Here is a 12,601-nt window from a genome sequence, read left to right as displayed (position 1 = left end):
AAGTGAGCCTGCTTCAGGTAAAGCTTCCTCAGGCTGATTCGGGGCCAGAATTGGAATGAGTGTCTCAGGAGATCATCTGGCAGTTGGGTTCCTGGAGCTCAGCTGAGAGCACCCCCAAAGGCCTTGGACTCGCCTCAGCCTTTAGGGCTGCCAGCTATGGACAAAGAAGTCTTCACATGGTGACTGGCACACAGCACTTATTCTGTGCTGGGCCCTGGTGTGTGTTTGTGTGTGTATCTCCATCTCTGGAAACCTTACAACTCTAGAAGAGGTACTATTATTATACCTGTTTTATAGCCGAAGAATCTGAAGCACAGAGAGGCTAAGTCACTTGCCCAAGGTCACACAGCTAGAAAGCGATTGCCATGGGATTCAAATCTGGAAGCAAGAACAATGACTAAGGGAGAGGTAGGGGCCACCAAACACTGATCTGGATCTTCACTCCCAGGTAAGTAGTCCTGGCAGAATAAGGTGAACAATAACAGGAATGAGGAAGCTCTTTATTTCCCCCGTATGTGAGGGGGGAAATTGCAGTATACAGTTCGTCCCATTTGTGTAAAAATAGAAAAGCTGATTTGTGCAGCATCTCAGGAAAGGTACCTGAGAGATGGGACATTTGTTGGGGGCAGACTTGAATTGCAGGGTGGGGGAGATGATTTTCATTCTGTCCCCTCCAGAGTTTAGTACTGTGATTACACAGCCCAAAACCCTGGAAATTTAGAAATTATGCTTATGCTTATAGAGACTCCTGCACCAAAGTCTGTTTTCTTCTTTTTCTAAAGGAAAAAAATCTCTGACGCCATGCCTTGTCTATAGTGCTATGGCAGAAAAGGGAACTGCAGGCCCAGAGGAGGGAGGGGACTCAACTGCTCTTCACAGGCCAAATGTACATTTTGAGTTTTGTACTGTTTAAATCATGTTAAAATGTGCCCCCTGCTCGTGTGGTGGATTCGGGTGAGGTGGGTTAGAGAGGCAGCTCCACACTTACCAACACGGGAGGGGCCCTGAAATGTGCTGAGAGTCCACGTGGGAAAGTAAAGCAAATCCGTTAAATTGAAGCCAAGGACGCAAAGCAGTCTGCCAGCACGTACCCCAAACACCGCTGGACACACACTCGGTCCAGTATGGCAAAATAACACGTGTCTGAGGGGCCGGCTTTCTGCCCACCCAAGTCCTCTTTGTCCTTTCCACTATGAACATTTGCCTAAAGAAACCCACTGCCCCACACACCACTCTAGGTAGGTAATTTCTAGTTCCCAGAACTGTGTGCTTACAGGCTTTGTCCACTTCTGAGTTGGTGACTTTGATACGAAGGTCACAGGGACCTGCTACATAAGAAGACTGGGGCACAGGGGTGGCACTGACCAATTGACCCCAACAGAGGCCAGGGCCAATTCTGTAGTAAATGTCATCTTGGTGCCTGAGGCAGGTCAGCGTAACTCTTTTGGCTCTGATATGCGGGGTCACCTCCCAACTTGGATGGCATCCTCTGGGCTCACTGCATATGCTCTTCTAGGGAGAAACCTACATCCTACACCTAGGGAAAAGCCCTCTGGATTTGTGCTATCCAACAGCTGCTACTAGCTGTGTGTGACTGCTGTTGAGCACTTGGAATGTGACTGAACAACTGAGAAACTGAATTTAGTTTACTGAATCTTAAAGCACTTCCATTTAAAGATGACAGAAAACACTATCACTTACAGAAACTTCTCTTTGACAACACAGCTCCTACACCATTTTCAGTGGCTAAACTGTTTCAGTGGGAAGGGAAAGCCACCCCTGGGTTGATTTTAAACACACTGGCATTTAAGTTTTTACTTCAAGACATTTTGTAGCAAAGTAGCAATACATTGTTTTAAGCCTATGTAATTACTTACCTTGTAATAAAACCAGTTCCTTAAAAAAAGTAACAAAGGAAAAGCAGCCTCAGTGGCCTGCCAATGGAGCCCGGGCAGGAAATGGGTCTTCTCCAGGGTGGGGTCAGCCCTGGGCTGGAATTCCAGTCTGGTTTGGCCAGAGCCTGCCTGACACCCAGCCTGTTCTAGCAAGAAAGGAGTAGAGGGGGATCATAAGGGCAGACCATGCACCTCCCCTGGGCTCCAGAAACTGGGCCCTGCAGGACGGGAAAAGGAATTCCTTAACTCCAGCCCACCCTTCCTAAAACCAGCTCTGAAATCCACGGGGCTCTTTGGGTGCCTGGGTCAGGTCCAGGTGGGCTGACATTCTCTACTCTGCATGCAGCCCAGGAAGGGAGACTTATCTCTCCCTGCAGAGTTCTCCTGCCTGTGCCCACCCCCAGCCTTCCCTGGCCCTTCCCTTCCACCCTGACTGCATCTGGAGGGACACCCAGCTGCCGCCCCAGCCCATCAGCAAAACCCTCAAACAGAGTCGCAGGACTGCTCCCCTGAGGTTTAGCATCAGTCTTTAATGCTGTCGTGCTGCACATTGACAAGTCACACGCTTTGGTCTCATGTTGGCAGTGGCAACTTACAATGAGTCTAAAGGTCTGAGCACCAGACTGGCCTGCAAGGAACAGACACTTGTTCCAACCCGGCCCCCCTCCCCAACTCCCAAGGTTCCTTTTGAATTCCATCGTGGCCCTGTACAGAGAGCAGCAGCTGCCGTGGGCTGGTTTCCTTTGAGGGCACACCAACATTACACAGAATTATAAAAACATATTTACAGACGTTCCACAGTGCTCCTGTAATCAGAAGCAAAGACCCTTTTATCAAAAGGGATTATATCTAGAGCTGTGCAAAATTCAAAAGAATCAGATCCTTTTGAAAGAGTCCAGAGTCCATTAATGAAAAATTACCTGGGCACTTGTAAGCCCCAGGTGTGCCAAAAGATTGCCTTATAGATAAAACAAAACAAAACAAAAAAAGAGTGTGACCCATAAGTGAGTGCACGTGGCTTCAGAGTAGGGGGTCAAGAAGGCTTCAGAGTCCGGGGTCGAGAAGGTCCCCTACTCTGTCCAGGGCCCCTGACCCTCTAGGGAGAAGCATCTGTGCAACTCATTCACATGAGGCTGGCTCCCTTGGTCCTGCTGGAACAAGAGGTATTGCTTGTGGGTGCCAGCCAGGCAGTTTTGCAAAAATAATCGAAGTTGGTTCTCAATTTGAGATGGCAAAAGAGAAAACAGGATTCTTCAGGGGAAGAGCAAGACGGGGGAGACAAATACAGAATAAAACACAAACTGATCACACAACAGAAACTGAGGAGTGTACAGGGTCTGGTAACCAAGATGGCAGGTTGGCACCACCTAATGGCCATTAAGTCAAGGGACTATAGACACATCAAGTCCAGCTGTGGGTCTGCCTCTTGACCGTGGGCGGGGCCTGGAGGAGGGTGCGGGCCCATCCCAGGAGGGCTGCAGGAACCAGTGGGACAGACTGGAATGCCTTTTCCTGCTGTCCCCACCACCTGCTGCCCTATCGCTCGAAAAACCACTTAAGTCTAGTGCACGACTTTGAAAGATTGTAATATATTCTCTGGAAAACATTCAGCAGTACGAAAGCCCTCCCTGGGCCCTCCCGCCCTCTCACGGGTCCACAACTGGTGGAACGGTCCGGAAATCCTTGAGCTCTGGAAAGGTCCCTGGTCAGTCCTTGGGAAACACAGGAGACTATATTGGAAGAATCTGCTCAAGTACGGTTCTTGACGTCTGGGGAATCCTTTCAGGGAAGATCACTTCAAACTCAATAATGAGGTCCCCGCGTTTCTCGGGCGTTTTGGGGAGGGGGAGGCCTTCTCCAGGAACTTTTCGCCGCATGCCAGGCCTGATGACATCTTTGAACACAACGGGTATGGTCCTGCCGTCCAGAGTGGGTACGTTCACTGTGCAGCCACACAGAGCCTTAGAGAGCAAAGACAGAACGTTAGATGGAAGGTATTTAGGATGCTCAACTCCTGTCCAGAAGCCATTTAATGTAGGAGAAGCACCACCTGTAGCTAAGACCTTGCCCCCAGATATGGAAAACTCTGGAACAACAGAGCCCTGGTCAGTCTCGTTTTTGCTGTAACCCCCAAGCCTGGCTCCAAAGTGCTCAGACATATCTGTCAAGCAAATATCCAACGACTTCAAAATCCAACAATCTCCCTCCATACATACTACCATACTTATTAGTATCCTACCTCCCGAAGGCTGATCTTGGCTGGGTAAATGACATCAGAGCCATCTCTCTTAAAGATATTGTGTGGCTTGTCCTTTAAAACAAAGACAATGTCAGCTGGAATGTTGTTGGAGGTCTGGTCGCCTTCCTTGGGGAAGGTGATTTTGGTCCCTTCTTTCCACCCCCGCTTCACTTCGATGGTCAAGATCTTGTCTTCATTGCGAATGCTCTTTCCATCGGGGTTCAGCCGCTTATGGGAGATTTTCATCTTCTTGGTACAGCCACTATAGATCTCTTCAAGCGAGACCCTAAGGTCGTGGGTGACGGGGGGATCTTGCTTCTTTCGGGTGGGCTCTTGGGCAGGACGGGAACGGCCAAAGTTCATGTTGGTGAAACCACCCATGCCCATGGGGAAGCCAGAGAACGGGTCATCAATGTCCATGCCTTCCTCCCCGTTCCGCTGCCCAAAAAAGGTGTCAAAGGGATTTCGGCCACCGAAGAACTCTGCAAACATGGCATGAGGATCTCCATGGAATGTGTAGCTGAAAGAGGTACCATTAGCACCACCACTGCTCCCACCACTGGGGCCACCACCCTTTAGACCTGAAAGGCAAAATCAGAAGAAATTAGATGGTTGGTGGTGAGCTTCTCTCCCCCTGCCTCCCCCACCCTTTCTTTCTAGGTGCTTTCACTAAGGAAAAAAGCTCGAGTACCATTAAGGGTGGGGGGGTGGGAGGTTCTTTACTCTTCCTGTCAGGAAGCCTAAGCCAGAGTTAGACTCCCCCCTCCCGGTGCTTCAGCGTGCTAGGACAGGGGTAAGGGGCTCAAGCGCCCTCTCTAGAGGACACGGAATTCCCACCACTTCTTGACTAACCTATTCTCCCTACAAATATATGAAGATTTACAAAAAATTCATTAAGAGATCAGCTGAAAAAGGCACGCTCCAGGATCAGTGCTCAGTAAGTGTTTACTCTCAGAAATACTCAAGAGCTAGGAATACGTGAGGAGCAGAAATGAAAGCAAAACCATAAACGCAGCTTTTCAAATTCTCACACCCTGGCACTAACTGCCACCATCCTTACATAAAAAGCCACTTCATTTCTTAAGACCCAGCCCAGAAACCAGTCTGAGTCATCCACGGGAAAATGGACAACAAGACAGCTTCCTTCTCTGGGCCTCAGAGGCCTGCACCGCTGCGGCCGGGCAGAGGCGGGTTCCTCTGCACCTGGACTGCGTTCGGGAGCTGGCTGCCATCTACGTGCCCGGCAGCAGGTTAGGTAAGCACTTTACAGGGATTATCTCACTCCGCCCTCACAGGGGCCACAGAGTGAGGTCGGCGCTAATCAGTGTGCTCATCCGCAGGCTCGCCGATCGCAGGTCAAGCCCTACGCGCAGCCACAAGCCCCACCCTGCGCCCCTGGGCGCTAGGCCTGCCACCTCGGCCCAGGTGAGCTTCGGACTACCGGGGCCGCGATGCCATCGGCCCGGCTCGGCCTCAGTCCCCACTGCGTCGCACCCGCACCCCTGGGACCGCTTGGGGACGTGGGTGGAGGCGCCTAGGGAGGGGCAACCGCAGACATGCTAGAAGCTTCTGGGCGAGCAGCGCTGCCAGGACTCCTCCTCCCATCCGGCGGCCGCCAATCCGAGGGCGGGGGCCTCTCGCCCACCGGGCCCGGGGCGTCCCCCGGGGACGCTACAGCCCGGCCGCCGGGCCTCGGTTTTCCCTCCTGTCAAACGGCGGGGCCGCGCCCCTAGCCGCGCGCGCACGCACCTTCTTCCCCGTAGCGGTCAAAGATCTCACGCTTGCGCGGGTCGCTAAGCACGTCGTAGGCCTCGGCGATCTCCTTGAACTTCTCCTCGGCGCCGGGCTCCTTGTTCTTGTCCGGGTGGTAGCGTAGCGCCTGGCGGCGGTAAGCCCGCTTGATTTCCTCGTCCGACGCGCCGCGGGCCAGGCCCAGCGTCTGGTAATAATCCTTGCCCATAGCCCCCGCCTGCGGCCCGCCGCCCAGCTGTCGCCGTACCCCGGCTTCGCCGCCGCCCCGTCCCGGACTCTATATACCCGTCCGGCGGAAGCTTCCAGAGCCCGCCAGCCCCCTCCAGAACCTTCTGCCCCGCCCCCCGCGCCGCTCCGACCAATCGCCGCCTCCCAGTCGGCGACGCGCGACGTCCGGGGCGGGGCTTAGCCGCCAACGGCTGCCCGCGCGCGGCCACGCCCCTTCCCGCTCCGCCCTCGGCAACGCCTCCCCGCGGCGCGCGCACAGAGCGACGAGGGCCCCGCCCACTTGACGGGGAGCCAATCGCGACCTTTTTTCACTGCCTTCGCGGACCCCCGTCGGCTTCGTGTGTCATCCCCAGCCTGGGTCAATAGGTTACGGCACACCTCTCGGGAAGGGGCGGGCCGGATGTGGCCCCTCTCCTTAGGGCTGCCCCGCTCTTCCCCAGGTGACAGTAGAACTGCTCTCCGGTTTCTCACGGGGCTCCGAGAATGGGGGTTCTCACTCCAGGTGATTCTGAGAAAGCTGGCTAACCTTGCCTTGCCCTAGGTTCCCCCCTACCCCGACTTCTGTAACAAGGGAAGAAAAATACCCACCCGCCCTCTTCTCTTGGCTGTGGGGAGAATGCAATAAGGAGCCCCAGAACTATCCCTGTCCTCACCATACAGGTTCCTATAAAGCAAGGTGAGGCCCCGGGACAAAAACTCACCTCCCCGGAGTGATCTTCTCTCCGGGGAAAAAGGCTCCTTATGCCTTTCACTTTACCTTTTTCTCAAGAACACCTATCACGGAAATCTGAAATTATCTTGTTCTTTGGTTTTCATGCCAAATCCATCTCCCTCCCAGCCTGCAGTTGCCAGAATCCAGATACTGGAACAGTATCTGGCATCCAGTCGCAGTGGACACTTCATAACTATTCCTGCCTGTTTTAAATGCACCTGCTTCATTTTTCTCCCCACTACATTTATGATTTGGGGGGGCATGGGTGTGTCATACACCTCTGAGGGTCTATGATCCCCTCTGGCTCTGAGAGTCTGGGGTGCCTGTGGTCAAAGGCAGGGCTGATGGGGAAAGGAGGCTCAGAAAGGGGTACCAACTGAGGAAGCCATAGGGAAGAAGGGGTAGGCAGTGGTGGTGGTTGGGGTGGAAGGTTCCTGGAAGAGCTGCTTGGGAGGTGAGGGTGGTGTGATACTGGCTCTGGAGCCAGACAGTAGGTTTCATTCCCAGTTTTAGCACTTCCTGGCTGTATGACCTTGGGCTGGTTACTGAACCATCTGGGGCCTCAGTTCCCTCATCTGTACAATAAGGATAGTAGTTGTACTTGCCTCATGAAGTCGACATTTGTAAGGTGTGCAGGACAGACCTGGCACAGAGGAAGTACTATCGAAGGGGTGACTAACCATCTCGGTGAATGATGGGCTGCTGAGCCACCCCCTTCCTGGCAGCACCACAGCAAAATGTTGCTGGTGACTACTGCCTTGGTGTAAGCTGAGACTTCTGAGAAAGAAGACCATGGCTTTCCCCCCGCTTTCCAGTTGGGGGATGCTGGCGATCCTTGGCCACTCACTGACCCCACCAACGGTAACCATGTCAGTAAGGACTGGATTAGTACACACACTGGCCAACCTGGGAGGATGATGGGTCTGGCCTGGGCATCCATAACTATAGTACAGCAGGGGCCCTGAACAATCATAAGGGGAAAATAATTCAATTTTTAAAAAGTTTCATAAATAAAAAATAAGTTACATAAATAAATAGCAGAAGAGTTCTCATCACGAAGGAAAACCCAGCACTTGTGAACTTCCTCATGGTTACATGCTAGTATTTTATGGTATAAATTTAATCTAGAGTTACAGATGTGAAGAACTCCAAAGGTCCTCACATGGTGTTGGGTATCTTTGTATTTGGAGGCAAACTTAGGGTTGGGAACTCCCCCTTCCTAGGTAAGCCAGGGTCATGTTCAAGAATTTTTGTCTGCCCACCCAAACTACACAGTATAACCCCAATACCTCTCCTTAGGATTTTTTTTGTCTGGACATTCACTGGATACTTCAAAACATTAATGGAAAAGTGGCCTCCACAGAAACCTCAGCAGATCTTGAGCTCTCAACTCAGAGAAGATGGGATGGTTTAATTGTATGCATCGGTTTGGCTGGGCTTTGGTACCCAGATGTTCAATTAAACACAAATCTAAGTGTTGTGAAAGTATTTTGTAGATGTGGTTAAGTTAATGTCTATAATTAGTTGACTGAAGTACAGTAGATGGTCCTGAATAATGGGGATGGGTCTTGTTCAATCAGTGGAAATGTTTTAAAAGCAAATAATACCGAGGTTTCCCTGAGGAAGAAGTGTCAGCTCCTGGCCAAGAGTTTCTAGCCTGCTGTTTTGCCCTACAGATTTCAGAGTTGCCTAGCTAGCACCCATAATCATGTAAGCCAATGCCTTGAAATACACCTTTTATTCACACGCGCGCGCGCACACACACACACACACACACACACACACATGCATACTCACAAACACATATATCCTGGTTCTGTTTCTTTGGGAGAACCCTGACTGATGTAGGAACAAAGCAGGTGAGTCTGGAGTCAGTCAGCCTCAGCTGAAATCTGGGACCCACTATGTACTTATTTACAGCCTGTGTGATCTTGTGTAACGTGCTTGATCTCTTGGAACATTAGGTGTGTCCTCTATTAAATGCAGATAAGAATAGATCTTAACTCCCAGGGTTGCTATGAGGATGAAATTAAGAGGGGCCAGGAAATGAACATTATAATGACTGCGGACACTGACACAGCCTACTATGTGCCAGTCTGGCTCTAAGTGTTCCATATGTATTAATTCATTCAGTCCTTGCAATAATCCTGTGGGGTTGGCCTAATGTTACTTGCATTTTGCAGGTGGGAAAACTGAGGCTCTGAGAGGTCATGTGACTTGCCGCCTGAGATCACCCAGTGAGCAAAATGCTAAATGTAAAGTGTTTAGCACACTCAGTATTTATGGTAAGCACTCAGCTTGTGTACAATGTGATTCAGATGATGATAAAGCCTTCATTTTAAATAAATGATCACTACTGTTTTCAACTCTGCTTCTCTTCTTCAAAAAGACCTTCAAAAGCACTACAACCATATAAACCAACAATTCCACCCCTGGTTGGAATACCCACGTGAAATAAAAACCTGTGTTTACATAAAAGCCCATGAACGGATGTTTATCAAAGCTTGATTTGTAATTATCAACAGCCATTAAAACCTAAATGTGCTTCAGTGGGGGATAATCAAACTGTGGCCTAGCCACATGATGGAATAGTATTCAGCCATAAGAAAGGACCGAGTTACTGGTACAGAAAACAATGCAGACGAACCTCAAATGCATTATGTTAGTGAAAGGAGCCAGACTCAAAAGGCTGTCTGAGTCGTACTGTTGTGATTCCATTTTATAAGGCATTCTGGAAAAGGTAAAAGTGTTAGGGCAGAAAGCAGATCACTGGTTGCAGGGGGCTGGGATGTGCTACAAAGGGAGACAGGGGAATTTGGCGGGGGGGGGGTGATGATGGAAATGTTCTGTATCTGGACTGTTATGTTAGTTACACAACTGTATATATTCAGAGCTGTACACTAAAAAAGGTAAATTTCACTGTATGTAAATTACAGCTCAATTAAAAAAAAAAATTCTACGGACTTAAAAACAAAAAAGGCAACACTGGGTAGAACTTGGGAAGCCTCTCTCTGGGGTTCCTGACACAGTGGAAAGTTGCTAACCAGCCCTGGCTTGTCTGGTCTAGGCTTCACCTTCTCTCACACAGCTCGAACCAGCTCCATCACATACCCCAAAACAAGCCAAGCCAGGTTCCCAGAGAAATCAAGATCCTACCTTACCTGCACATGGGAAATACAAAAGGAGCTTGTGAGACAGACAGACACACCAGAACTTCAACATTCAAATGACCATGGGTTCCCCCAAATCTGAGATCCAAGGAGCCCCCCACTCGTCCTTCGGTACTGCCATAGCACCAGACCTTTCTGGAATTTCCCCTTTGGAAATTGCCATAAAGGGCTTATGACAGTTGGCTCAGCAAACTAGCTGTGACTATTATGAATTCGCCACTGTGTTGGGGGTGATAAGGACAGAAGCAGGGTCTAGCTGTCCCTAACTGACAGGCATAGTGGGTTCTGTTAGTGAAAGAAGCCAGACTCATGAATGGTTTGAACAAAGTGGCCAGTCTTCATTCTGAAGATGGATATTATTTCTGCTGACAACGTGGTTACTGGAAGCTAGATGAGGCCAATAAGGAGTGCTTGCACCTGCAGTATCCATCAAAAACAAGGGGGTATTGTCCTTTATGAGCTGGATCCTGCCCTTCTATGAGCTTCTTGTGGGTGAGGAGAGGGTGGAAATTATTGGTATGCCCTTGTTGGCACACAGCAGAGTAGGCTCACAGAATGATTTCGTGCCTATTGAGTGAGTGTGGGGCTCAGGAAAACAGTATTGAAGGGTAAATTCCAGAATGTTCTGAGTCTGTAGGGATGTACATGGACTCTGTCTAGAATGACATCAGTTTGGACCTCACACACCTTACCTAGCTGGAATACAGCAACAGAGAAGACACACTGACCGATCCAGCCCACATTACAGAAGCTGGAAATTGATAGGGCAAAGTAGCAAAACTTGGGTGGATTTTAGGGGTTCAACTGTGCCCCTCAGCACTTCACAATTAGATGTCTCAAGTAAGTCAACTTGGTAAGATTTTAACTTTTGGTTTCTAAGTGATTGTTCCTCCTGTCCCCCTCAATGAAGGCAGGGAGGAGTGAAGCCTGTCAGGACAGAAAGGATCTCAAGATACTGTGAACACTAACTGCCAACAGAGAAAAGATCTGTGTTTTTGACAGCACAATTATAAAACGCTTTTATGGTTTCATCTCTTTTTCCCAGATAGGCCTAGCGAAAAAGACAGTGAGTTTCTCAAGACCACAGCCTTGGATTCCTTTATTGGAAGTCACAAGTCCCCAAAAGCTGTAGCTTTAGAAGTTTCCAGAACTGAACCTGGATGACTAAGTGTTAAGCATTGACTCACCTTGCCCCACCCTGCTCCCCTGTGAATCAGTGATTTACCTTTGATGACTTCTCACCACATCTCTGATGTCAGGCCTCTAAGCTCCAGAGGGTTCCACAGTTGATGAAGGCTCAGGGGCGGGGTCTGGAATGAGGAGAAAGTAGAGAAGGTGAGGGAGTGTGCCAGGTGCTACTAACTCTGTCCTGAAATCTTGAGTGTGTGCAGGAGGCCGTGTGTGTGAGTGTGTGTGTGTGTGTGTGTGTGTGTGGTGGCATCCAACTTCCCCAGCCTGCTCATGACAAATAATCAAAGGAGCAAAAGCATGGCATAACCCCAGACCAGCACTGCCCAGTAGAGCCAGTGCGATGCAATTCAGACAACCACAAATGCAAGCCAGGTCTGTAATTTTAAATTAATTAATTTCAGATTTTATTTATTTATTGGAGAGACAGAGGGAGAGAACACAGAGGGAGAGGAAGAAACAGATGGGGCTCGATCCTAGGACCCTGAGATTGTGACATGAGTCTAAGGAAGATGTTTAACTGACTGAGCCACCCAGACACCCTGATTTTAAATGTTCTAATAGGCATTTTAAAGAAGTAAAAAGAAACAAAGGAACTTAATTGTAATAATCTACGTTAATCCAATATATCTAAAATATCATTTTAACTTTTAATTAACATAAAAGGTTATTAATGAGGGTTTTTTTTTTTTTTACATTCTCCTTTTTATACTAAGTCTTTGAAATCGGTGCGTATTTTACCTTTACAGCACATCTTGATTTGTACCAGCCACGTTTCTAGGGCTCACTAGACGCATGGCCGGTGGTGACCATACTGGGTAGCACAGGTAGACAGGTGTGGGCCCCTGGCCTACGGGGCTGGGCTTGCACCCCCCAGAATGGGGCGAGGACTCAGTTTGTAAGTTGGGTGATCCCCCGGGGGCTTTTCGTCATACATGTCCCCTTTCTTTCCCTCCCATTCATGACAGATGGCGGTCCCCTCGCCGGAGAGGCCTCTCCATCCAGGCGCCTCAGCACACGCCCCCAGCACCTAGCCCTTTCAGGTTGCTCCCCATAACCTAGGGGGCTGCCCACCTGGGAATTCACACAGTCGTTTCCCCCGCCATGCGGATGCTGTCCTCCCTGTCACTCAACTTTTTGCTCCCGCCCCCAGCTGTAAGATAACCGTCGCTTCCCTTGGTTTCCACAGCGACGCCACCAAGGGGCGGGGAAGGGGCGCGCGGCTCCGGGGCTCCATTTTGATTGGTGGGTGGCCAAGCACCTTTCTGCTTGTCCCTGTCGGGCCTGCGCTCCTCCCCCTCGGTGTGTTCCGCAAGCTGGTTGGCCAGCCTTATGGCGAGAGAGGCTAGTTCTTGCTCAAGACCAGCCTCACGGGGCGGGGTCGAAGGTGAGCTCCCCGCGCGCTGATTGGCTGTAG

General features: G+C 50.2%; 1 protein-coding gene across 2 annotated transcripts; it reads right to left on the bottom strand.

The window, feature by feature from the left end:
- Positions 1–2,405: 2,405 nt before the first annotated feature.
- LOC111162437 (DnaJ heat shock protein family (Hsp40) member B1) lies at positions 2,406–6,207 on the bottom strand. Of its 2 annotated transcripts, none has more exons than XM_022526853.1 (3): positions 5,884–6,207; positions 4,135–4,715; positions 2,406–3,856 (listed from the first exon to the last, which is right to left on the bottom strand). In XM_022526853.1, exons 1-3 carry the CDS (start codon positions 6,092–6,094, stop codon positions 3,626–3,628), a joined length of 1,023 nt encoding a protein of 340 aa, XP_022382561.1. In that variant the 5' UTR covers positions 6,095–6,207; the 3' UTR covers positions 2,406–3,625. The 2 variants fall into 2 exon arrangements, with proteins under 2 accessions (XP_022382561.1, XP_022382562.1); XM_022526854.1 differs by lacking the exon at positions 5,884–6,207 and adding an exon at positions 5,728–5,739 and having other exon boundaries at positions 3,462–3,856; positions 4,135–4,572.
- Between the last annotated feature and the right edge of the window lie 6,394 nt (positions 6,208–12,601).

The sequence above is a fragment of the Enhydra lutris genome, unplaced genomic scaffold (genome assembly GCF_002288905.1).
Source record: "Enhydra lutris kenyoni isolate GAN:26980312 unplaced genomic scaffold, ASM228890v2 scaffoldscaffold92, whole genome shotgun sequence".
Classification (NCBI taxonomy): Eukaryota; Metazoa; Chordata; class Mammalia; order Carnivora; family Mustelidae; genus Enhydra; species Enhydra lutris.
The sequence above is the reverse complement of the archived record's forward strand: the minus strand, read 5'-3'. Positions and strand labels throughout refer to the sequence as shown.